Raw genomic sequence first — 27135 nt, 5'->3', positions numbered from 1 at the left:
GCGGGGGAAGGGAGGGGGCGTTTGGCTGGCCGCCCCGCTCTTGATTGGGGTGGGAGAGTCCAATCAGAGGCAGGCAGCAGGGAGGAGGAGCTGTGAGGTTGGCTGGCCAGCCCCACCCCCTGATCAGGCTGGTTCGCTGGCCACAGTGGGCGTCATAGCAACCAGTCTTTACGGGCCCTTATGGTCGCTGGCTTTTTATATATATAGATTGGCTTTGGGGTTATAGACCAGTGCTGTTCAATAGAAATATAATGCAAGCCACATATGGAATTTAAGATTTTCTAGTAGCCGTATTAAAAAAAGTAAAAAGAAATGGGTAAATTAATATTAATGTTATTTAACCCAATATATAAAAAACATTTAGACATGTAATTAATATCAAAATTATTAGAGATTATTTTACATTCTCTTTTTTTGTACTAAGTCTTCCAAGTCTGGTGTGTATTACTTTACACTTATAGCACATCTCAAGTCAGACCAGCCACCTTTCGAGTGCTGAGGAGCCACGTGCGGCTGGTAGTGAGCATGCTGGACAGCGCATTTCTAGATCCTGGTAACAGCCATGGACTACATCAATATAATACATATACATATGAAATTGTGTGCAAATTAAGGGGCTCACATTCTAAAAGTCCATTCAAGATTTGGCCAACTTAGTCAAGGGAGACTTGATTTAAAAACCCTTCCATCTTCTCAACTATAGGGAGAATCCTGCCTGTCACATCTCTTAATAGTCACTTCTTCCCCTTCCCTCACAGTCACAGTTCCTCTCATCCATTTGTCCCAATGTTGTAAGAATACATCAGACCAGATTTTTCTTAGGTTTGTATTTTTCTGATTTGTAGGTGAATGTGAGTAAAAAGAAAGGAGATGGGGATGTACTGAAGGATCTTATGAAAACTGCAGGCACCGCCAAGGTCAGGGAGGCCCTTGGAGATTACCTGAAGGCACTTAAGACGGGTAAAGAAGGCATCCCTTGTGGACCCGGGGCCCCTTTCCTGCGTATGCTCTGCACTGTGCTCTGGATTTGCAGGTCAGGCTGACATCTAAGGCTCCAGAAACAACTCTATGCTGCAGGATAAATTGTATTCTGGGTGTTGAGAGCTGGTCATAAGTAAGACCATAATTAGTGATTGTCAGTATTGTACACCACGTGAACCATTTTGTCTATAGGACTGTTAAGTTTTCTGGAATGAATGATAATCATTTAATCAGTTATTTGTATAATTAGTTAATTGTTGTCTTCCCTGCCAGACCATAAGCTCCATGGGGGCATGGAAGGGGTCTGTCTTGTTCATTGCTGTATCTCCAACATCTAGCACAATGCTTGGCACATAGTAGGTGCTTAATAAATCTTTGTTGAATGAATGACTGCAGGTAGTACAGGTGTAGTTGAGATTTACCTAGGTAACCCCTACCTATACTATGTGGAAGTGAGGTTATTTATTGCTTTCTTCCCTACATTAGATAAGTTACTTGCCAGGCAAAGTGGCCAACAGGGGCCTGTCTGCATAGCTTCCTTGGGTTCTGCTGTGTCTAGGTGTTGGCATAGATAGGTTTGAGGTTGCCACTGGCCCACAGGCCTGAATATCGTGAGGTGGTGGTGAAGCAATGTGAAAGTGTCCAGTTTTGACAGTAGATGAAGGCCATAAAGCTATTAATAGTTTAAAAATGAGGTTTTTGGGCCAGCTGGCGTGGCTCAGTGTTGACCTATGAACCAGGAGGACATGGTTGATTCCTGGTCAGGGCACATGCCTGGATTGTCGGCTTGATCCCCAGTATGGGGTGTGCAGGAGGCAGCCAATCAATGAAACTCTCTCATCATTGATGTTTCTCTCTCCCCCTCTCCTTTCCTCTCTGAAATCAATAAAATACATATTTTTTTAAAAAAAGGTTTTTGGAAGAGCATTTGAAAATTTTTGCTGTTTTGTCAAGAATTGAATAAAAGGCATTTGAAAAAATAAAAGGCATTTGTTGCTATGTAACTCATGTTAGTTTTATATATAAAAACTAGAGGCCCAGTGCACGAAATTCATGCACTGGTAGGGTCTGTAGCGGCTGCCGGCCAGGTACTCCCTCCCTTCCCCTGGCCAAACTCCTGGTCAAGGGGACAATTTGCATACTATGCTTTTATTATATAGGATGTGTAATGTTCTTGAAATTCTCAAAATGATTTAGGACTCTTTTTTTACACTTTTTTTGGGTTTTCTGCCAATTGATGCTGAAAAGGAAAAAAGCTCCTTATTAAAACCATTTCCTATGTTTCCTTTGTAGAATTTACAATGGGAATGATTTTACCAACGAAAGCAACCGCAACTCAGGAATTGACTGTTAAAAGGAAACTGAGTGAGAACACCTTGCAGGTATGATCTCTAGTGGTCAACATGTAGGGAAGGGGGAAGGAAGTGCTTAGTGAGAATTCTTCAAAGCTCTCAGCAGCCTTTCGATGATGGACTATAGAGCATAGTGAGTCCATCCTTGCCTCCATGCTGTTGTTTTTTTTGTGGGGGAGGGGGTGATGAGATTCTCATCTTTGATGGAAGGGAATGTGTAAACACCTTTTTGTGGGATATTGAATTTCATTCAAGATTATTCTAAAGGCACTGTTCTTTGGTAGCAACAGATTTCAAAACCAGGTGACTTTGAGGTTCAATGGACCAACCTTCTCTCCAAACTTTTAGATTGGGAGGTTTTAAATCCTGTTCTTGGAATCTTGTGGTGTAAACTGACACTTTGTCCTTATGTGCTATTGTCTTTCATCTGCTTATCTTCATACCCTTTAAGCCACATTTATATGTCCAAGTAGGACTTGGGTGTTAAACCATAGCCCAGAAGAACAGAGCTAAAGAGCTCATAGGAATAATGAGCTGTTTCCAAAGTAAAGGCCAGAACCGGTGGTGCTAAAAAGCCTTTTCATGCTCTCTCTGTTTCTGGAATGGGTAGTGTGGAATTTGGGCTATTTTGGTGTTCTATTAAGGCAGGAAGACTGAATTTTAAAATCTAAGCCACTTTATAACTTGGAGTGCTAATTATCCTTTGAAACCTCTTGAGATTCAGGTGCCACTGGGTGTCAGGATCCCCACTGTGGCGCTGCACATGACGGAGCTGTTCGACGCAGGTGTAGAGCGGCTGTATAGCATCTTCACTGTGAAAGAGGTGAGTCACTTCTCAAGCTAGGATCTTAAATGCTGGCACTGGGAGAAAATGTCCCACTAAGATATGGAGCTGGATTTTGGTATCCCTTATGTTCACGTTTTCCTGATTGAAGGTCGAACTCATTTTTTTGGTTGATTTTTCTTTGTTAAATGGCATTTAAATATATAAAATAAATATCAAAAATATAAATCTTTGTTTTACTATGGTTGCAAATATCAAAAAATTTCTATATGTGACACGGCACCAGAGTTAAGTTAGGGTTGTTCAAAATGCTGACACGCCGAGCTCAAAAGGTTCGCCATCACTGATCTAGAATGTGGGGATACAAGTCTTTAGGGTAGCTTCTGAAATATTTGGGGGGGAATATATCAGTAATTAGGGGATACATAAATTTACTTAGTTTTCTCTGTGAGGAAGAGAAAACTGTAAATAATTACAAGCTACACATTCAGGACTTAAAAATTCTCTCTCTCTGCCTCCCTTCCATCAAAAGGTTCGCCATCACTGATCTAGAATGTGGGGATACAAGTCTTTAGGGTAGCTTCTGAAATATTTGGGGGGGAATATATCAGTAATTAGGGGATACATAAATTTACTTAGTTTTCTCTGTGAGGAAGAGAAAACTGTAAATAATTACAAGCTACACATTCAGGACTTAAAAATTCTCTCTCTCTGCCTCCCTTCCATTCTAAAAAAAAAAAAAAAATCAATGGAAATATCCTCATATCAAAAATATAAGTCTTTGTTTTACTATGGTTGCAAATATCAAAAAATTTCTATATGTGACACGGCACCAGAGTTAAGTTAGGGTTGTTCAAAATGCTGACACGCCGAGCTCAAAAGGTTCGCCATCACTGATCTAGAATGTGGGGATACAAGTCTTTAGGGTAGCTTCTGAAATATTTGGGGGGGAATATATCAGTAATTAGGGGATACATAAATTTACTTAGTTTTCTCTGTGAGGAAGAGAAAACTGTAAATAATTACAAGCTACACATTCAGGACTTAAAAATTCTCTCTCTCTGCCTCCCTTCCATTCTAAAAAAAAAAAAAAAAATCAATGGGAAAAATATCCTCATGTGAGGATTTAACAAAACAACCCCCCCCCCCAAACCATAGTAATTATTCTATACTGAACTAACGTCTATGTTTTCCTTGGTTAGTTGGTGCAGAAATTTTCTAAATCTCCTGCCATATTAGAAGCTGAAAAGGGAGGGAAATTCCAGATGTTTGATGGGAATGTCACCGGTGAATATATAGACCTGGTAAGAAATCTCTGGTTAAAAAAAAGTAAGCTGGGGACCGACTCATTTCTGTTACCATTGCTTTTTTACTTGCTTTGGGCTTTTAATTGAGCTCACAGAAACTTGAGAACTTTATATAGTTGGTTGTAAAGCAAATAAAAAATGTTATATATCATGAGAAAGTTGAAGCCTTAATTTCACAATATTTGTGCAAATGCTTATGATTTTAGAAGAAACAAGTATAATTCTCCCAGCTCTTGGTGTAGAACATTCAGCTTTCTGCCACCTGACTCACAGGGTCTGCAGTGTCAAGTGTTAGCAGCTCTGCTCCGTTCCCTGTGTTACACTTGTCCTGACGTTAACTGCTGTTACAGATTTTGGCACCAGGGACAATGAATTCTCAATGGTTTTGGCATATAAACTGAAGGTGGGACTGTATGTTGTTCACTGATAACTTTTAGTACATAAGGGTTTTGATGAAAGGCTTCGCTGTTTTTCTGTATAGTACTGTAGGAAATTTAAAAAGATGTTTTCAATATAACTTCCTCTTTGTTTTCAGTTAACAAATGAAAAGATTGTCATGAAATGGAGATGTAGGAACTGGCCAGAAGGTATGTTATTAGTACCGTTTCTTTGTTGTAAGAGTCCGAACACTCAAGCTGTACTCATGTGTTTTCCTCTTCATAATGGTTCCTATTTTTCTTCCAGAACACTATGCAACAGTTGTACTGAATTTTGTGCCTACTCCAGGGCAAACGGAATTACAGTTGGACTGTAAAGGAGTTCCTGTCTGTAAAGAAGAGAACATGAAATTCTGTTGGCAGAAGCAGCATTTTGAAGAAATAAAAGGTTTACTGCAGCTGACCACTCTAAATGGTTGAATTAGAAGATTTTACAAGAGCATTACTTTTTGTAAGCAGAAAGTTACTTGTTCCCTATCATTTCTTTTAAAAAAGGACAACAGAAATCTTAATTTATATTGGATGAGATCCATGAACTTTTACAGATTTTAAAGCATTGTTTGAATCTTGACTACAAGTAAGAAGTAGCAAGCAACCTGAAATTAAGTACTTAACCTTACCTCCCATAGATGCTCCTCTGGGAATACATTGAATTCCTGAGTACAGATGTAGTTTCCTAGCCTAAAGTTTGTCCTTGTAGCAAGCTTACTTTCTGGTGTAGTTTTAGTTCAGGAAGACAAGAATAAGTGGCATGTTGATGTCATTCCTTTATTTACTTCAGGGTTTCTAAGGTAGGTAGCTCTTAGGTTAGTGAAACAATGGCATGTTGCACTCAGAAGCATGTTGAAGTGAGAGGAGTTGGTTGTATTGTCACACTTTTCCCTGCAGCAATAAGCATTACAGGGTGGAAAGACTGAACAGTCTATGGGAATAAGTTACTTTTGGACTGCCACTAACCTCTGACGAAATAGAATACAACCGGTAAGTGCTTCCCCCATTCACAGTTTTCTCATTACTTTCACCTGAGAAGACTGAAGCAACGTATGTAAACAAATTAAAAGTAATCACAATCAGTTTAATTAAGTGCACAGAATAGCAATCAGTCATGTCAATAAAAATAAAACAATTATTTTTACATCAAGTGTGCTTTATTTCCTCCACAGGTATTCTGTTAAATAAAGCACCATTTATATACTGCCAGGCCACAGCTAAAGAGGATTCTTTACAGAATCAAATTTCTTGTGGTTGTTCCGTATACAAGTAAACTTAATTTTGATAATAAGAACCACAGCGATCGGAGGCAATCTGCCTCTATTATAAGGTACAAAACTGGCACAGAAGACACCATATTATACACAGTAAAAATGCTGTAAGTTTAAATTACATTGTACAGGGCCAGGGAACCCTGTTCCTCCCAGACAGCCATATTAAATGAAAGCCACTACAGTGAACTCTTAATTACATAAAACATATCCATTATCTGATTGCCCTTTAGAAAGTATACTGAAGATGCAAATTTCTTTTCATCTGGAGTTCTGCCTGACCAAGAATTAAGCCTATAAATCTATCTTGCCATTCAAGCAGAAAGCACTGGACAAACTGAAGCACAAAAACAGAAATAAGCAAAACTTATACAAACAGCATTGGGGAGCAGGGGGACCTTAAAAGTAGACATGCTACATCTAATGTCAAGAAGCAGCTTGGTTTCCTTTGCCAGATATCCTTATGACCACGTGAATTGTAGACTCAATGGTTCTGCACAGGGTATCTAAAATGTCGTGTTGCTGCATGTGACTCAAGAGTCCTCTGGAATGGCCACAACTGAGTGACAACGCAGCCTCAGGGTCCTGGGAGGGCAAAGGTTGACCATCACAGCTTCTCAAGTCAGCTAAGTCAGACAGAACGGCAGAGATAGAAGTAGAAGGGAACTCTGATTCGTCCTCAGCTAAGTTGGAATCCTTGGGACAGTGGAGGTCTTTAAAGTCTTTACACTCTTCAAACCTACCACTGTTGGACTGTTCTTCTGCATGCTGTGACCTGGTATTTGACATGTCTTCTGAAAATGAAGAGGGAACTTCCATTCGGTATTCTTTAACAGAACTATTTTCAGGGGAAGGAAGATCTTGCTCAGTTCCTGGATCGATAATTGAGGAGTCTCTCGTCTCATTGTCTGAAGTGCTGGTTGGGGTCAGGACTTCCCTGGTGTCTGTTTTCATGTCGCTGATGCTGTCTGCAGTGTGCTCCTCATCACTGCTGACACGCCTTCTTTTAACAGGCGTCGCCCCTTCATCATCTGTGAAGACATCAAAACGAACTTCTGTGAAAGGAGCCACTAAGATCACACCGAGGGAGGGGGTGTTTATGGAAATTTCCTTACACATTCACATTTAGGAGGCCCATGTGAACAAAGAGCTATTGTATGGTCACTTACACCGAGTGTATTCCCTCCTCCCACCCTAAAGTTAATTCTGGTCCATAAAACTAACCTTTAGTTTTTCTTTCTTTGGCTTCTTGCTCTTGGAGTGAGTTTCTCTGCTGCAGACAAGTCCTGCATTTGCTTAAAAGCTCTTGCAGAGTTGGAATTAGAGCTGGGTTTAACTGTTTGGGAGTGTGTACCGACAGGAGCAAAGCAAGTGCCCGTAGGTCCTACAACAACCCGGACACGAACATTTCAAATTCTAAAGCCAACATTTGAAACACTTTGTTCACAGTTCAATGCACATATTTACATTCCCAGGAAGCTACCCTGGCTTCTCTGGCATTTTTAGAAGAATGCTGCAACTAGAAAGCCAATGTTATGATACTATATCTCATCAGTCCTAAGTAACTAATACCATTATTTTATACATCACATCATTTAAAAAGTCAGACCGGAGACAAATAGTGTTTTCTGAAAATGGGGGGGGGATAAAACTTATATAGGAATGTAAAAAAAAAAAAACAAGCCCTGAATGATCTGTGAGAAATTTAGGGCTTATTAATCTAGAAATCAGTTTCTCAAATATGTGAAAAACAGTACGGTCTTCTCCCTCATCTCTCTAATCTGCTGGCACCAGCATTTTGTTACTCAGGAGGCTGCTGCTGGAGACATGCCAGCACATATCCAGGATGTTCCCTTATTCTATGGCATGGCCATCATGGGAGCCGACATAAGGCAACTTACTAATTGCCTAGTTTTAACTGGCTTTATAATAGATTATTAATCTGATTGGTTAGTTACTTATGAGCCATAGGCAATAGAAAAATCACAATTGTTTCAAAAAATGTAAACAAGTAGAGCTAAAGGGAATGTCTTTTAGTGGTCATACTGCCTTAGGCATTTAATGACATTAACTCATGTCTTTTAAGGTAGTGAAAGTGTGCACCCTGGCCAGTGTGGCTCGACTGGTGTCTCCTGTGCACACTGAAAGGTTGCCGGTTTGATTCTTGGTCAGGGCACCTTCCCCGTTGCAGGCTTGATCCCCACTAGGGGACATCTAGGAGGCAATCAGTGTTTCGTTCTCAAATTGATGTTACTCTAAAAATTAAAAAATGTATATTTAAAAGTGTGTGTGCTATGTACATAAAAGGCATAGTGAACAAATTTTTAAAATTCTGATTAGTTTTTCATATTTGACTTCTAGAGTTTGAATAATAAAGGCATAATAAAATCACAGTAAGGCCAAATTCAGAGTTGATGTAAGGAAGGTCTGAAGTCCACAGTTCTTACCCCATTTAATGCAGCACTTGCTTTGGACATTTCAATTCGGTTGGTGAAATCAGATTGCAGGTTCTGATACTGATTTATCAAGTTTGTAATAAGGGTGCTGATCAAATTGGCACAGTTTGCTTCAGAAAACACTTGACCTTGAACCTGAAAAAAAGGGATTAAAAAATCTCCAAAAGACCAACATAATGAAAACACAACCATTAACTAACTGGAAGTAACATACTGAGTTTTCAAAGTACAACATACCTTTAGAAGAAAATGAGTCATGAATGTGTAGACAATGTTGTTGTTTAGGAAAGTTCTTTCATCCATTAGGATACATTTTATATATTCTGCAAAAACGGGATCTTCACACAAAAGCTTGATGCAATTTTTTGACAGGGCAGACTAAAGTGGGGAGAAGAAGTACTGATGGGTGAGCACTGAAATCACTGTAAACTTCAAACATACTGCTTATGATGTACAGGAGTCTGTGCATCCGACTGGAAAAACACTTGTAACTCTGTCTAAACTTTCAGTTACAGCAACTGTCCTCCATCAGTTAAAATATTACTAACTTGGACTATATGGGTGAGTGCTAGCAGAAGAGACTTATAAAAGAGTTTGAATGGCAAAACCAACCAATATTTCCGTTAAAATAATGCAGCTTTTATCATCTAACATTAAGAGAATTAAAGGACTGGTCAAATAGAATGTTTTTAGGGGACCAATTAATGGATAATAGGTAACCAGAGCACAGGTAGAGATAATTTTAGGGCTTAAATGTATTCTCTAAAATGAGTTAAAACTTTTGTGTATTATCTCATTAGTAGTAGTAATTTGTTAAAACTCTTTCTCCCCCCACCCCCATAAACATTGCAAAGGTAAACAGCAAACCTCTTCCTAATTATCTCAGTGGTTCCCAATATATGGAAATTTCATTTTCCTGTTTTCAAATGGTCATGGCTCTTAAACACAAGTAGTATGTCTTTAAATAGATATATTCCCTAGATAACTTATGTGTGTTTTAATAACAGATCATTTATATAGAAGCAAAACAGACTTTTAAAAAATAGGACAAAAGTTTAGATAATATGTACATTACATACTTACAGGTTTTATTACAGTAACTAGTAAGTAAAATACTCAAGGTCGCCCTAACTGGTTTGGCTTAGAGGATAGAGCATAGGCCTGGGGACTGAAGGGTCCCAGGTTCGATTCTGGTCAAGGGCATGTACCTTGGCTGCGGGCATATCCCCAGTGGGGAGTGTGCAGGAGGCAGCTGATCGATGTTTCTCGCTCATTGATGTTTCTAACTCTCTATCCCTCTCCCTTCCTCTCTGTAAAAAATCAATAAAATATATTTAAAAAAATACTCAAGGTCACCCAAAAATTAGTCAAGTAGGACCAGGACCCATGTCTTCAGATTTTTGGTGTCAGGAAAAGCTGCCTTATTCTCCCAGTCACACACAGCCTCTGCCTCTGCCTGTGGTTCTCGCACAGGATTGCCAGCAGGGACTTAGGAAGCCTCAGTTGGACTGGTTTTGGCAGTTGGGGGATGGTGAATTCTGGGAAGGCGGGGAAGCCAAATAGAGTAGGAGAGTACAGCGCAATAGGGAAGCAGTAGGAAGTGGCAGAGTGCAGCCGTCCCCAACACATACAAATAAAGCAACCATCCAAATCAAGAAGAAAGATCAACAACAGAGAAGGAAAAAAGCAGAGATCTGATCTGCTTTAATTTAGTGAATAGACCACTCAGCTAAAAAATCAACCAGCAACTCATTTTCTGACTATGAAGTACTAAACCATGTGGTCAATGTGTCTAGCCTTTCAAAGATTCCTACTGTAGGAATGACATTTCTTCAGGGAACAGAGATGACAGATAAAGTGTCTGCACTAGAGGAGCTCAGAGTTTGGGACAAGGAGACAACTATTACAGTACCTGACACAGATCCATTATGAGAACATACAGAGCACTATACCTGGGCAGGAGGCTGGACCAAGCTCAAAGTAATTCAGATACTATAATGTGGATAAAAGGTTTATGCCCAAGGAAAGTTAACAAACTCATCTCTTTCTCTGGAAATGAGCAGATGCAATCAGGCAGGAAAACAATACCTTTTTCAGGGTCTAAAAGAGTGGGGATCCTCTTTGCCTGACCTAAGGAATGAGCCCAACCTTTGGACCAATCTGGTTTCTCCCCCCTCCAGGACATTCTCCCTCCACAATTTAACACGTGTTATTTAGGTGCCCACTTTAAGAGGTTGGCTCTCAGATACTTAAGGACACAGTGTTTCCTGTTTTTTTATGAGATTAATGATGAGAAAACAAGTGCATCCGATTTGAAAACTACTTGGAGGTCACATAAGCAAGAGATAAAGGACAGATTGCTGAAGTAGTTTCTGCTAGAGCTTTTGGAATGGTGGAGGGAATCAAGAGACAAATGGGGGCAAGGCAGAGAGAACAAGAAGTGACATGTCTTCTTCCCCTAGTATCTCTGTTTTGGATTTTTACCACAGCTATTGATATTGACCTACAAATGAGGAATTCAATTATAAACAGCTTATTAGAAACTAGAGGCCCCGGTGCACAAAAAACTGTGCACTGGGGGGGGGGGGGGCCCGTCCCCCGCCCGGCCTGTGCCCTCTTGCAATCTGGGACCCCTCGGGGGATGTCCACCTGCTGGCTTAGGTCCGCTCCCCTGGGGGGACCGGGCCTAAGATGGCAGTCAGACATCCCTCTGGCAGCCCAGGAGTCCTCGGGGGATGTCCACTTGCCAGTAGGGAGCAGGCCTAAGCTGCAGTCGGACATCCTTAGCGCTGCTGAGGAGGCGGGAGAGGCTCCCGCCACCACCGCTGCGCTGGCAGCCGTCAGCCTGGCTTGTGGCTGAGCAGAGCTCCCCCTGTGGGAGCGCACTGACCACCAGGGGGCAGCTCCTGCATTGAGCATCTGCCCCCTGGTGGTCAGTGTGTGTCATAGTGACCAGTCATTCCCAGTGGTTCTGCTGTTAGGGTCAATTTGCATATTATCCTTTTATTATATAGGATATCCTGTGATACAAATCTACCGAAGTAAAAAACTTCAGAGAGCAGCTAGATGCCCAATGCTTAATAGCTATTATTTCCATTAATCATATTTTACTTATGAAGATTCTAAAATAGCCTCAGTGTCCCCAGCTTTCAACACATTGTTCCTAAAATTACTGACCACCTGGGTCATATGAGATTAAAGACCAAATAATCTAAAACTAATGTTCTTTACCTGAGTCTGGCATAGCTCAGTCCAAAGTTTGGGGAACAGTGCAAGATGAAGTGGCAAACCTTCATAGGCAACTAGGATACCTAATATTTGAAAAGAAATCAGAATAGGTTATAAATTGCACTACTGAGGTATTGAACTGCAATGCAGGTGCATTATAATACCTATTTCTAATCATAACTATGCATATTTTCTATCTTTTAGAAATATGTAAAATACTTAAAGGGAAGAATTCATTCCAATGTTTTAACCACATAAATACTTTTGAATGCAGTACACTTTTAATTTTTTAATATCCCACACCTCATTCTCAGAAGAATCTGAGGTAACTTAAACCAATTCTGCTTTTTGAGTACTGGAACTTTATTTGGGACAATTTAATAAAGGTTACTGCCAAGTGTTCTAAAGCTTTCTTGGATTAAGGTACCACTTTGCCTAAAGAATTTTTATGCAACAGCTAGACTGCAAGGTTGATGTGTGCGCCCATGCACGCGAGCTTTCCTAAGATCAAAAAGATAATCAGAATTAGATGACATCATTACTTCCTCTTTTACCTTATTTCTCTAAAGATAGAATTATCTTCATGGGAGATTTAGGTAAACACTGCTCTGAGTCTAACAGCTTCTAGCCTTGTTCCTAGGATCTTTTGGATAGACAATACCTAGCTGTATGTCAGCATCCTATTTGGAACCTCTGTTGTTCTAACCTTTCCTCTTCTTGCCTGTTCCAGATGTCAAGTACATCTGTAAGAAATTCGTTCCCCTACCCTCTGCCCTCCCACCTCTCAAACCACAGAAATTTCGATACCATAGTTTGAAGTCCATTTCCCATCCTTCACTCTTCCACCCCTAGGCAAAGTATAATCATGGGGAAGGAGAAATACAATAAAAGCTATGTCCTCCATTAAAAAGTATTATAAATTAGACCTAAAGTGAGCAAACTTTTCTGTAAAGGGCTAAACAGTAAATATTTTAGTCTTTGTGGCCATATGATCTCCTCTCTTACAACTACTCAACTCGGCAGAGTAGTGTGAAGGCAGTCACAGATAACATTAAATGAATGGGTGTGGCTGTCTTTCAATACAATTTTAAGAACACTGAAATTTAAATCTCATGTGGTTTTCATGTGTCACAAACTATTCAGAATCTAGTGGGGGTTTTTAAATTACCTAACAAGCAAAAACCTTCCTAAGCTTGAAGGTAGCTCACTGGTTATACAAAAACAAGCAGCATGCAGGCTCTGTTTGCCAACCTCTGGATTAGACCAAGGATTTGAGAAAATTTTAGAAAGGGAAGTCAGATCAGTCACCCAATTTAGTCATCCAAAGACGCCTTGACTCCCTTTTGTGGGCAAATCCATCTACTTTCCAGTCAAGATTAATCCCTTAATAAAGATCCACGGAAACTCCATCATCTTTCTCTTTTATCTAATATACATAAGCAAACAAGGGCATGTCATCAACTGTTGGAACAGAGTATCTATAACCCATATCCCAGCATCATAATTACCCATAAAAGTAGAGCAGGAGCTGGCAAACTGTGGCCCACAGCCTGTTTTTGTATGGCCATGTAAGCTAAAATGAGTTTTCACATTTTTAAAGGAGTGTAATAAACAGGCAAACAAAGAATATGTGACAGAGACCACATACAGCCTGCAAATCTAAAATATTTAATATCCAGTCCTTTGCAGAAAGTTTGCCAACCCCTGAACTAAAGGCTGCACTGACATAAACCCTCTTATGGAAAGCAGACTGTAGAATTCAGTTTATATTTCTCTGGTCTTTATTCTCTTTGCTCCTTCAAAGTAAAACAATCTTTAATCCTATTTTCCATAACTACCAAAAAGCCAGCACTACCACAACAAACAAAACCCCCATGGAGGCCTTTTATAATCTAGATAGCTTAAAGTGATATTCTGATACAAGTATCTTTATTTTACAAGTGAAGAAGAAAATAAACACATGCTGACATCTACTGTGCTAGGTATGTCAGATATTCACACTTTTCAATTTGGAGGCATTATTCTCATTTTTGTTCCCTTTTTTGGATGAGGACATTATGCTCAGAGAGATTATGTAATCTGCTCAGGTTCATCCCAAAAGCCAGTGAACAATACATTTGTGTCTACCCTAGATTTATCTGATTCTAAATCATGGGTTTGATGTAGTAGTTATGTATTTTTGTAATACAGTAAGATCCACACATATTAAATATAAACATTATTTTCCCTAGCCCGTGGTCGGCAAACTGGGGCTCACGAGCCACACGCAGCTCTTTGGCCCCTTGAGTGTGGCTCTTCCTAAGCCTTAGGAGTACCCTAATTAAGTTAATAACAATGTACCTACCTATATAGTTTAAGTTTTAAAAATGTGGCTCTCAAAAGAAATTTCAATCGTTGTACTGTTGATATTTGGCTCTGTTGACTAATGAGTTTGCCGACCACTGCTAAGCCATCTTGTACACTGCACTCTGGAAACACACCCACGGTACGCTAAGGACCCTCTTCATAGTCCCACCTACTCCCTTTCCGAGTGGCACCTCCTTTGGAAGGAAGAGAGTTTCCATTTCTTCCTAGCATTTTCACAGAACACTGAGGATCAGGTGCATCTTGGCTCTGTGACTCACAGTAGACACCGATACCATCCTACTCCACACATTCCTCCGGTACCTCGTGGGGAATCTTCACTTACTGGGCGGAAAGCACAGCGTGATGCAGTCACCCAAGTTCTTAGGCACACATCCAAGCTTTGTCTCAGTAAAACAGGATGGGCAGGCCTAAAACCTACTGGCTTCTATACACTTATATTTCTTCATCCCCCACGCACAAAGGAACTAATACACAAGAATAAAAAACTGTTGCCACATATCTTTTCTTCATCAGTAACACTTACACTGTAGCAGCTACTGGTGTGTTATGAAAAATCTTAAAACTGCTTTTGTAGGTAAAATGGTAATTCAGATGATTGCTGTGAGGATAAAATATTTCATATGTATATTTATCAGTTAGGGTTACTCCTATCTGAATTATATGATGATTCTTTGTCTAGTTTTTATAGGAGTATTTATCATATCCCAGCATTATCTATGGGAAGTGATAGCTTCAGCCAATGGATGAAAGGCCCACAATTCAGTCTCAATGCTCCACTGTGAAACTGAATCACCAAGACCTCTTAGCGTAAGGCTATCACACATTTGATGCTTCTAATTCCCCTTGTTATGACTTCCAACCACTAAGTAACCTACTGTTGTCTATTTGGCTTCCCTTGTAGGTTACTGGAAAAATCTGCTGGTCCTACCACAGAATATTCAAATACCGGTGCCATTTTTTTTTTCTATGTAAATCACCAAATTGCTATAGTAAGTAGAATTATAAATGTGTCTATTACATATAATTACCATGTATTAGTCTAGGATAAAGGGATTTATTTGCCTTTGGTGGACTAATAAATGCTGGTTCTGATCTGCACTAAGTGATTGGCCCTGTTCTGAAGTACCTTTTCGGAAACAGCTAACCAGTTGCTTCTCTAATCAAATACCACCTTCACATCACAAAAAGGTAAAGCATGAACCAGTGCTATGTTTTTTATGATTTGAAATTTTAACACGTTTACTTTTACCAACTATAACAATTTTTCAATTCTAGAGATTTGAAGATTATGGATTTTCTAGTAACGTCATAATGTTACTTTAAGAAAATCTATTTTTACTTCTGGCTATTAATGCATTAAGCAAACTTTCCAAAACCATGTTAAATAATAAAGGTGATAAATTCTTGTCTCTGAAGATTATTTAACTGAATGATGAAATCTAGGGATTTGTAATTAAGTTTAATTCTACTTGAGCATCTTGTTAATTCTGCATAAACTATATAGTATCTAAAAAATGGTATTAGAATTTGTAGTACCAGTTTTCTATGTTACTTTAAACTTTTTTTGTTTCCCCAATACAAAAACAACTCATGATCCTTACAAATAATTTAAACCTTTAAAGATATTCAACCTAGAAAATAAAAACACCCCATAATTTTATCCATATGCAATTAGAACATAATCCTCTATAGGTGTTAATTTTTTTTTTTTTTTTTTGCATATACTGAGGGATTTTCCCCCTTTTAAAATGAGAATGTATCAGCCCAGGCCAGCGTGGCTGTCGGTTAAGTGTCCTTCCATGTACTGAAAGGTCAGGCACAGGCCTCGGTTGCAGGTTCCATCTCCTGGTAGGGGGCATGCAGGAGGTAGCCAATTCACATTCCTCTCTTTCTTTCTCCTTCTTTCTTTCTACCTCTCCCCCTATTAACTCTCCCCCTCTCTATGGAAAAAAAAAATCAGTTTAAAAAATCTTTAAAAAAATTGGTTTCAAATGTCACATTCTGTCTGCATAGTTTTCCAATTTATTTTTTTCACATAATCCACAGTCAATTCCCATCTTTTTATTTTAAAGGCTAGATAAGCTTTGGTTTACTTAACAAAGCTCCTATTAAGGGACATTGGAATGTTCCCAATTTTTACTTAGTACAAACTAAGTGAAAATAAACATCTTATGTATATTGTTGTACACACTTATGAGTGACTTTCTAGATCTAAGTTGATGCCAAATTGCTTCTCCAAACCGACCCCATTGTAAGATCTTTTCCCCCGAAACATGCGTTTTATCTAAACTTTAACTCATAGTTGGAAAAAAGAGAAATTGTTATTTGCTTTCTTTCTTTATGAAGTTCAGACTACTTTTCATATGTACTGTGCATGTGTGCGTGTGTATACTGCCTATTCGTGGTTTTTGTTTATTTTACTTTATATTCTTTACCATCATATGGAATCCTAAACACTCTGTTATTTGGCAATACTAGCCATTTATCTGTTACAAATGCAAATATTTTTCCCATTATTTCTTTGTATTTTCATTCAATTTATGGCATTTTTTTAATATATAGCATTTTTATGTAGACAAAATTTTCAATTTCTTATTGTTTCTGGGTTTTGTTTCCTGAGTCTTTCAAATCTCAAGGTGGCATCTATATAATCTCGAACATTTCTATGATTTTACTCTTCACAATTAAATCATTAATCCTCCTGTAATACATTTTGGTCTAAGGCAGCGATTCTCAACCTGTGGGTCGCGACCCCTTTGGCGGTCAAACAACCCTTTCACAGGGGTCGCCTAAGACCATCCTGCATATCAGATATTTACATTACGATTCATAACAGTAGCAACATTACAGTTATGAAGTAGTAACGAAAATAATTTTAGGGTTGGGTAACAACATGAGGAACTGTATTTAAAGAACCACTGGTCTAAGGCATGAAGCAGGTATTCAAGGCTTCCCACCTTCTCCCAGATGACTACATCAATACCACCCATTCACCATTGATCTGATGTGTCCTCGTATATCTTTATATTTGTTTTTGAGCCTTTTTCCCACTGTTCTGCCTGTGTATTTCCGTATCTGCATCACATGGTTTTAATCATTATAGTATATTTTTATTTAAGAAAGGGGGGAAAAAATAAACCCGTACTTGCTGTTTTTATGCAAAAAAGGGATAAACAAAAAGTGAATAAAAAGTGGTAGGAGGCTGTGAGTGCTATGATGTGTACCTGATATTGAATTGTGAACTACATATTTAGTAAATACTAAAAAACAAAATTACTGTATCTTTAGTAAGTATTTAGAAATCAACAGTGCCAGTCCCTTTGTCAGAACTTTTCTAGCTAAACTCCGCTATAGTAAAGTATCAAAATACTGTGGTTTCAGACACAGTTATTTCACATGGCAGTCAACAGCTTGTTCACCCTTCCTGAATTCTCTTCCCACTTCTGTCTCTCCTAACCCCATACCTGACTGTCCTCACTTCAAAAGTACTTCCACCCTCCCTTTGTTTATGATTTAGTACTTGCAACTCTATCCCCTGCAATTCTAATCTACAGTTATTACATAATTCCTTTTTATCCCCTAATAATCTTAAAATCTGCTCAGTTACCCATGTGAAAATTACCACAAAGACTTTAATTCAAAACTGGAAATGACTTGCAATCCAGTATCAGTCTTGAGACAATCCCATCTATGGTTGGTCACAATATTCTGGCCCTTGGACCATCTAACCTCAAGACTCAAATGATTAAGAACACAACCAACTTAAACTTACCCTTTCCTCTCCTTGTTGTCAAATAAAATTTTTTGAAGAAATTATACAAATGAAAACTCAACTCTCTGCTTCCCATTACAGTCATTAATGTGGGCTTTGCTTTGTTCAAGCTCTTTCCTAGGTGCCTCTCCTGGAAATAATTATGTCAGCTGGAAAAAGGAGTTGCCTTCAAACACTGAGACATAATCTCTCCATTTATACGAGGCACAAGGAGAGCAATGTTTTTAGGTTTTTGTCTTACTTCATATCCAATTTTCTGCATTAAGTAAGATATAACCATGAAAAATTTCTATCCTGCTCAATTTGTGAAGGCTTTGGTTTCTATCTAGAGCTGTGCTATTATTATTATTTTTTTTTAGGCTAGTCAAGTGAAGCAGTGGGAGTGGAGAAGCAACAAAGAAATCTGTAACTGGCTGTGATCAATTAGTTGTAAGACACCAGCCAATGTGCTATTCTAATACAGTAGCCACCAGCCACATCCGGCTCTTTAAATGTAATTTGGCTAAAATAAAATAAAATCAGTTCCTTAATTACACTTCAAGTTCTCAACACTCACATATAACTAGTGGCTATCATATTATGCATGGTGATGCAATTGGAGAATATTTCCATCCTTGTAAAAAGTTCTATAGAATAATGCATATGTAGAGAACTAAATACCATGAGGCAGCTTAAACAGTGCTTCATGGTTTTAATAGTAATAAGAGTATAAAATATTATGAAAGCTGAGTCAGCTAATGTGGATGTCTAAGTGAGTTGTCCTTTTCCTCCCTCCTCCTGCATCCCTCCATATATAATTGTCCTTGAAACTGTATATTTGTGTTGATAAGAAACAGTTCCAAACAGGAAAGAACATTCAATTATTTGGTCAGAGCTGTTCAAGTAGCTAAAATAGCTCCTCACATAATTTTTGGTAAAAAACACGTGAACACAATTACCAAGAACTTTTTTTAAGGTCAGCATCTTTTTAAGTTCCCTCTTTATCTGGGAGCAAGGCTGTGTTACTAGAACTCTTGGATATTATCTTACATCTGATCACTGCTTCTGCTACATTTTAGCATTTTACCAAGTGCCACAACCCAACTGTGCAATCATAAAATGGCCAATCTGAGCATATCCTCATCCCTCCCACCACCATGTTGGCACCTCAGCTACATATATATTCAGCTAATGATAACAGGTGGAAGGAACAGTCTTTCAAATCTGAAGATGCTCTAATCACTTACCAATAAGATGGTTTTTCTGAAGAGGAATTATCCCTGACAGCTGTTACCACTTCCTTCTTCTTGGATAATGAAACCTAAAATAGGTTCACATCTTTTGCCCTACCTATAATGGATCAAAACCTTTTCCAAGAAAGGAAGAGGTTGTGATTGAGAAGGAACACAAGGGGACTTCTAGGGTGTGGTAACATTCTATTTCTTGACCTGCGTGATAATTCCATGAGTATTTTATTTCCCATGCTCTGAAATAAAACTACAAAACACTGGAGAGGATCCTGGACCATCCCTAAAGAAGCAAGACACACAGACCCTGGGAACTCTGGAGGTCCTGAGATAAGGGACATCTGATGAGGGCTACATGTCTTCCAAAAACTTATCAGCTAAAAAATGTCACCCAAAGGGAGCATTCTCTAACAGCTCTCAGGCACATCCTTAGAAAGACAATATTACTTATTAATTGGCATTTTCTTCCCCCTTAATAATTCACTGATGGTTTTGTTTTCTATTTCTCACATATTCCTTTTCAAATTTCCCTTTCTACTCACCTCTCTATTTTATGAGACTTACCTCCTAATTTACTCATATATGCACCTCTGCTTCACCCTAGCAAGCCCAGTCAGCTTGCTCTTGGTGTTACCAGCTCCAAAGCACAGCTGGCACTATAGATCTCAACTTACCCTCAAGATCAGGGCTGGGGAAATAAGCCTGTCTCCCTAAGCAGAACAGTTTTTGTTTTTAAATTCTGCTGGGCAGATGGAGGAGGACATGGGCTTCTACGTACAAAAGTGAGCAGCCCTACTCCACACTCCTGTATAGGCCAGCTGAAACTCTGGGCAGAACTATTCAATGGAAACCAGTAAGTTGGTGTTTTCTTAATAAAAATAAAAATGTTCCCAAGAATAATTAATATTTTTAAACATTCACTTTAAAAAATAAAAAAAGGATTGTCTCATTTTTTTCCTCCCCTTCCTGAATGGCTAAGGGCTTAAAATAATTCAGTGGAATTTACTGCTCATCTTTTATACTTACTCAGCTTAACTAATGTTTCAGTAAATTTTTCACAGTTGATTGCAACTCGGCATAATAGATGGATGAATTGATGATAAGAAAAGAAGTAGTCTAGCAGCATACGATCATAAACGTCATCTTTGCCCTGAAGGTTAAAGATGATAAAATGGTTGCACTTAAATTGTATAATAAATTAAAGAGCATATTTTGTGCAAATGTAATAAATTTAACTAAAAAGCTGATTAAATATTTAAAATCTATAAGAATCTAGTTTTAATTTCCAAGTTTCTATTAAGGTTATTAAGATCTTAATTGTCACAAGTTTATTTTCAGTGTGCAAATGCTGTCAATTAAAATTACCCATTATTTCTACATACTTTAATAAAGTAAAATTACTATAAGATTTTAAAATGTGACACTTTAACTCTATAGACATATAATCAAGAAGAATTAAATTTTATTTTTGAAATAGATTCCAAATTATTTTTGTAATGGTTACTATAGGGTTAATTATTTTTATAGTTTATCTTATAAAAACTCAAGTATATTTAAGATACAAAGATAGTGGGCAAGGGAGAGTGTGAATGAAGTGGGGTGAAGAAAGGTAAGTGGGAAAATTGTTTAAAAAATGTTGAAACTAAAACAAATTATCCTGTACCTTTTCTCCATAATTTAAAATTAGTATTATTTTTAGAATAAGCGTTAGAGGACAAAAGTCAAGACTACAAATGATGATAAATCTATCAATTGTGATACAAAGCTTAGGTCAAAGGATTATAATTAAAGGTAAGAGAAATCATTGATTACGTGGTGAATTTAAACAGTAGTAAGTACCTAACTTGACTTTTCAGGTTTAGATATATATGACCAGTTATAATTTGGCCTAGTAACAAACACTAATAAGGTTTTCCATTAAGGTATTTTTAAGGGGGGAAAAAAAACTTACTACTTGTGCTTATTGTTGATTTGCAAATATTAAACCAAAATTTCCGAGCACTATAAGGAAAAGTCCAAATGAGTCTAATCTTTTTAGGATCCACAAAATGGTCATTTAAGTCTAATATACTCCTAACTGCCAGAGGGGAAATTTCAAATTACTGTGTACTACAGAAACATGGTTTTCCTGGCATCCCAACATACCTTACTGGTTTCCACCATTGTGGGCAAGAGGCACATATTGAGTTCAGGGCGCGGAGGCCGAATATTGCTTTTCCCTCCTATTAGCTTGATATTTTCTCGACAAGGGAAATAAGGTCCAAGAGACACTAAGACATTAAAAGTGTACAATAAGAATAAATGGAAAAAATAAATCTCCATGTTTCAGTGTGCAGAAAGATTAAATGCCAACCATATTCAAGGACTGGGCTAGATGAATACATACTTGGTATGTTACTGTGATGGTAAGTACAATGGTTGTGTTGTAGAAATGGAACCAGAGTATGAAGAAAGTCATGGGGACTCAAAAGCACAAGTTCCTTGAGGACATCTGAAAATAAGAACATAATTTGGGTATTAAAAAACTGGAGTATGTATACCTGTTACTTTCAAACTCACAAGCCCGTTTGGAGTGACTAGTTGCAGTGTGGCAGCTGGAAAGTTTTAATGGGTCTAAAACTGTTTTAGCTCCTGACACTGGGAGAAATCATGTCTGATGCTCAATCAAAACTGGATCAGCAGAGTTACTAACCACAAAAGGGCCATCATTTAGATACTAAAATTTAAAACTATTTATTTGTATATTATTTATTCAGAGAAGCATCATGGAGAGTACACTGAGGGAAATATTTAATGCACATTATGTGTTTTCATAAAATCAACCAAAGAAACATATTAAGAAATGTAAGTAAGGTTCAAAGTTCTTCAGATATAAGGAATAATCCTTAATCTACTTTTAATGTTTCATAGTGCTGGCTGGACTGACTCTCATCTTCTAATCACATAAGTGTCAAGCTCATGACGACAGGCAACTGGGAGAGATTCTGGCAAGATTACCACCATGCGCCTCTCTCCTCTTGCTGGAGAGTCATAGGCCAGTAATTCCACAGACCGTCAGGCCAATGCCTGCTAAGACTGACCGCTACACATGACAGCCAGTTTGTTATTCATGTTATTTTGAAAAACTGTTATAAGCAGTTATAGTATCTAAAGACTTAAAGTGGCTTCTAAAGTAGTAAAAAATTCAGTATAAATTTAAAATGAGGGGGTCCTTTAACAGGCAAAAATTACTTTATTATTAATATGCAATCAATAAAAAGGTAAAATACTTAGGAGTCTATGAACAACTACTAAGAAGTATCTTTAGGCAAAAGAGCCCACAGTGAAATAATCACCACAACCCTTTACAATGTCAATTCTACTTTGTAAACATTTGCATGATTCTATCTTGCTTCTATAGGATAGAATGTTCAGAGCAAGAGATCTAGAGATAACCTAAGGTCGAAGAGCCCAGATATATTAAGTGACCAGCCCATGATCATAAAGGTAATTATTGGCATGTTAAGAAACAAAATTCGATTTTCTTAAGATCTGTTGGCTATTGCGAGTTATACATACTGGTAAAAAGTACAAATGTCTTTCCAAACCCTACAGAACATCACATCTTACAGAAAAATAGTCCCACAAAAATGTTCTTTCACTAGGGTTTCTAAGTTACTTACCGATACAGGCATTTCTAAGTTCTGGAGGGCTATAGGAATTAAGAAGAGTTAACAGTTTATGGGCAAATTCAATTCGCTCTTGCCACTGGATTAATGCTTGTTTCACATCTGCAAATACAAAAACACACATAAATATGCCACTTGAGATCAAACCCCCTCTATTATTTTCTATATAAATTACAGAATACTAACACTAAGAAACTCATATTAATTACATAAACATCTTGGGTAAAAGCTATGACTGTTTTCATCCGATGGCTACTACTGTTAAACTTGCTAGATTTCTTAAAGCACAGATTTTAGTGATGAATATACCCTATTTTCTAGAAATTTATATGAAGTTCAGAGTTCACATTATCTTACAGGGACACAAGAGATATTTTTATAGTTATTTCTCTTGAAACTAAAATGATCTAATCTAAGCCATGAAGTTTCATGCTTAGAGAACCTTCACAAAATACTCATGTTGTTAGTGTGCTGGAAATGTTTCCCAGTCTCCTACATCTTGACACTTATAACATGCCTGACTATTTTGGGGGTAGACATAAAGAAAATAAGAGCACTTCAATCTTATATCAAGAGGTCATGATAAGCATTTCCTTATGACTAGCAACAGCCCCATCTTCTGTAACTGGAGATAAAAACAAATTCTCTGAAGCATGCGGTTTAAATGCCTTATTTTGTTCTTTAACAGTTGAACTAACAATAAAAACAAAGAAAAAAACAAAACAAAAAAGAGAGGAATAGCCAAACCTTTTCTCTGAAGATATGGACGTGTAGACTTCAATACCGAAAGGAATATTGACAGAAGTTCTACTAAGTCTCCAGTCACATGGCAAGCGGTGGCTTCATGATACATCATGTGCAGTGTGTTGAATGACTACAAGTAATGTAAAAAATGGAAAACTTCATTTCATTTTTACTTTATTGAGCCACAAAATTGTAGAGCTCATCCTAGACAGATGTTTTCAGGCTCAGACTATGTATATGCATACAAACACAAAGAAAATGTATATGTTTTTTATCTAAAAGTCAAATTCTCTCATTCAGCTCTTTTAAAATATAAAACAGTCCTCACACTTCAGAGCCCTGATATTTTGTGTACACATTTTAGTGTGAAGAAATAATTTGTTTAATCAGATTTTTCTTCTTTTTGTTACTGTTTGCTCTCAGATGGCAAGCCTTAGAGAGTATAAGGCAGCAGGCAACAACATGAAGATTAGGGAGAATAGCATGGCTTCTGAAGAAAGAAAATGGTGACATAGTTGTCAGCTATACTCAAGAGAAAGAGGTAAAAGAGCTCAAAAGGGTAGGAATTTATTTCATCACTAGTGGCCCGGTGCACAGATTTGTGCACATTAAAAGGAAATTAATTAGAAGAAATATTTTAATATCGCTATTCGCCCTTTCTCTATAATAGAAGTGTCAACCGAATTCACGATCAACAATGACAGAAACACATGTGCAATTGGCGCCAGCGAGAGCTTTACTTGTATCACGCATGCGTGAGTCAACTTAGCCTTTTATAGATGTAGAATAAACTTGCTTAATTAGACCTGCTTTCTGATTTAGCTAAACTTTTTCCAGCCTAGTGAAGCACTTCTCTTTCAGGTAATTGTCAGCAACACAGCAGTAAATATCAACACGAAGCAAATTATTATTGTAGATCACGCAGGGAGAATAAAGGGTGAAATATTTAACTGCAGCAGTGTTTGACTATATTCTGCGCAGTGAGAAAACCTGAAGTATTTTCAAGGTCCACCATTTCTTACTTCTTTTCAGTTGGGTCAAGTTTCTAAGCTTTCTAAATCTCCATTTTCCGGCTAATGAAAAGAAAATAGGATTCCACCTAGTCTCCTATCTACCTACTCCAGGACTTCTGTGAGGATCAAATGAGATGAGGCACAAACATTTGGTTACAGTGTAAAATGTTTCCACCAGGCTACAAAGCAAGTTGAGTTCCTGGGCTGAAGAAACTCCAAGGAGGCTAGTCGTGAGGGAGAGGAAGCTGGGCGTTGCTACGTGACATCATTACCCGGATGGACACTTAGCATATCAGCCTTTTATACGACCAAAACTTTCTTGCCTCTGTGCCAATTAAGTCCTTTATCATTCCAAGTCCAAATTCTTCAACATAGTTTCAAACATGTTGTATTCCTATTCTGCCATACCATTTCCTGGAAAAAACCACCCTACCTCCTAATCACATGGTACCCATGGCATATATCTTTCAAATTATCTCCATTAGTAGACTAAAGGTTATAGTGGACCTCTATGGCCTTAAAATCATCTCAAAGCAAGGATGTTCAAGAATTATGGGAAGAATGAATGGCTGATTTTAACCACCTGTCACAATCTCACTAGCTTTCTCTATTATGCTAATCTCAGTTTCTTAACGCTATCAAATAAGTGAGCTCTTGAGAAACTGTGCCTTTGAATAAAATGCATAAAACTAGTCTATTTCAAGTGGTTGTTCCAAATACAAACTGAGGGGGAAAGTATGGAATTACTATGGAAAAAGTAAATAGCACCCTAAAAATTGTGACCTAATTATTCTCTGAATATTAAGAGCATCTACTGATTGGTATAATTAAAATCTAAATACCTGTGAAACAGTCTACCATAAACTCTAAATATCCACAAAACAAGAAGTCTTGGTGAGAAAATTAAAATGAAATAAATCTACAAAATATTTACCTCAGTCATCAGGATCAACCCTCGATTAAATACAACAAGAAGCCTGTCTTCATCAGATTCTAATAATATTCTGAAGGCACTGGAAGAATACATAAAGTCTAATTTGAGAATTCTGAATCAGAATAGAACACTTTGCTCATTAAAAACACAAAACAAAACCAGAAGTATATTGTCATTTAGGCTCTCTACATTCCTACCTATAGAAAAGAGACTACTACAACTATTTCTTAGTAATTCAATAAAAGGAGATAATATTAAATACGAAACCCTCTAAGTAACTTAAAGGAAAGTTATGTCTAACAGTATCTAGTCTGCTCTTAATTATCCACAATGGTAGAAGAGACATGTAATAAGAATATTTTGCAAGTTTCAGTACAAAAAAATGCTTATTTTTATAATGGGTTTATCTTTGAGATTATGCTAAGTTCTGAACAATAATATATACTTGTATTATCAAATCACTCATTAGGTGGTAATTGGAAAAAAAGAGAAACATGACGGGAAAAACATTAAAAACATATGGTGGCCCTAGTCAGTTTGGCTCAGTGGAGAGAGCGTAGGCCTGCAGACTGAAGGGTCCCAGGTTTGATTCCAGTCGGGGTGCATGCGGGAGGCAACCAATTGATGTGTCTCTCTCACATTGATATTTCTCTCTCTCTCTTCTCCTCCCTTCCACTCTCTCTAAAAATCAATGGAAAAATATCCTTGGTTGAGGATTAACAAAAAACAAACAAACAAAAACATACGGTGGCCTTAAAAATAATTTATATAATAATCAAAAGCAGTTATTATTCTTGTTAGCAGACCTAATTCCATTATTAGGTACTGAAAACTGCTGTTATATAGTATGACTGGAAATCCTTCCACTTTGACAAAATGTTTTCTTTCCTTTTTCAAAAGAAAGAATTAAGAAAGCTCCAAATCTTTTATTGAAAATAAAAACTTTAAGTAGTAAATCTTGGGAAACCAATATATTCAAAATTAATGCCAACATTTTAAAAATTTCCTTTAAAGAGTCCTGGCGAAAGCATTTAGTGTATTAATAAAGATCCAAATTGAAAGTTTTCTGAAGAAGATAATGTGAAATAACTTTATCTTGGGTTAATAGCTTAAGATACTAGAGTGTTCAACACTATGAACAAACAAAAAAACAAACTCAGTTACATGTAACAGAATGGTAGCTACTAGACTTAAGGGGTGTAGGGGGAAAATGAAGAGGGTAATAAAGGTGACATGGTGACAGAAGGAGACTAGACTTTGGGTGGTGTGCACACAATAGAGTATACAAATGTATTATAAAGCTATACACATGAAATTTGTATGATGTTATTAACCAATGTTACCCCAATAAGTTTAATCTAAAAAAATTTAAGAAGTTATTACAGTATTCAAGAATGTACTGCCAAGAAATGTGCCTAATAAGGACATCACCTCCAAGTCTTATTGTAATAGTAGTAGCCCGGTGCATGAAATTTGTGCACATTTGAAAGGGAATTAATTAGAGGAACGTAATTTGGACTCACTATCTAATATCAATAATATGTGAGCGTGAGGCAGTCCGCGTTTCTGAAATTCAATGACGTGAATTTTAGCTATTACTTTGC

At 37.6% G+C, this 27135-nt stretch overlaps 2 protein-coding genes across 8 annotated transcripts in view; one reads left to right on the top strand and one right to left on the bottom strand.

Moving 5' to 3' along the window:
• The window catches only part of AHSA2 (AHA1, activator of heat shock 90kDa protein ATPase homolog 2 (yeast)), a 17710-nt gene extending 2121 nt beyond the window's left edge, over positions 1 to 15589 (top strand). Inside the window, exons 2-8 of one of the 3 annotated variants that reach the window (XM_014532018.1) lie at positions 846 to 960; positions 2275 to 2363; positions 3052 to 3156; positions 4320 to 4421; positions 4960 to 5011; positions 5109 to 5312; positions 15076 to 15589. In XM_014532018.1, the coding sequence (XP_014387504.1) occupies positions 894 to 960; positions 2275 to 2363; positions 3052 to 3156; positions 4320 to 4421; positions 4960 to 5011; positions 5109 to 5281 (588 nt within the window). In that variant the 5' untranslated portion in view covers positions 846 to 893 and the 3' untranslated portion in view covers positions 5282 to 5312; positions 15076 to 15589. Of the gene's footprint in view, positions 1 to 845; positions 961 to 2274; positions 2364 to 3051; positions 3157 to 4319; positions 4422 to 4959; positions 5012 to 5108; positions 5997 to 15075 lie in introns of those variants that run through there. The other 2 variants (XM_014532020.1, XM_014532021.1) reach the window with 2 other exon arrangements.
• The window catches only part of USP34 (ubiquitin specific peptidase 34), a 203004-nt gene continuing 181784 nt past the window's right edge, over positions 5916 to 27135 (bottom strand). For 3 of the 5 annotated variants that reach the window (XM_014532016.1, XM_014532014.1, XM_014532015.1), the window contains 11 exons: positions 25532 to 25610; positions 23588 to 23714; positions 22835 to 22942; positions 21559 to 21663; positions 21318 to 21442; positions 20199 to 20322; positions 11811 to 11890; positions 8817 to 8957; positions 8571 to 8714; positions 7348 to 7507; positions 5988 to 7154 (listed from right to left, as the gene is read on the bottom strand). In XM_014532016.1, the coding sequence (XP_014387502.1) occupies positions 6550 to 7154; positions 7348 to 7507; positions 8571 to 8714; positions 8817 to 8957; positions 11811 to 11890; positions 20199 to 20322; positions 21318 to 21442; positions 21559 to 21663; positions 22835 to 22942; positions 23588 to 23714; positions 25532 to 25610 (1798 nt within the window). In that variant the 3' untranslated portion in view covers positions 5988 to 6549. Of the gene's footprint in view, positions 7155 to 7347; positions 7508 to 8570; positions 8715 to 8816; positions 8958 to 11810; positions 11891 to 20198; positions 20323 to 21317; positions 21443 to 21558; positions 21664 to 22834; positions 22943 to 23587; positions 23715 to 25531; positions 25611 to 27135 lie in introns of all 5 variants that reach the window. The other 2 variants (XM_005884578.2, XM_014532017.1) reach the window with 2 other exon arrangements.

Source organism: Myotis brandtii, unplaced genomic scaffold, assembly GCF_000412655.1.
Source record: "Myotis brandtii unplaced genomic scaffold, ASM41265v1 scaffold84, whole genome shotgun sequence".
Classification (NCBI taxonomy): Eukaryota; Metazoa; Chordata; class Mammalia; order Chiroptera; family Vespertilionidae; genus Myotis; species Myotis brandtii.
The sequence above is the reverse complement of the archived record's forward strand: the minus strand, read 5'-3'. Positions and strand labels throughout refer to the sequence as shown.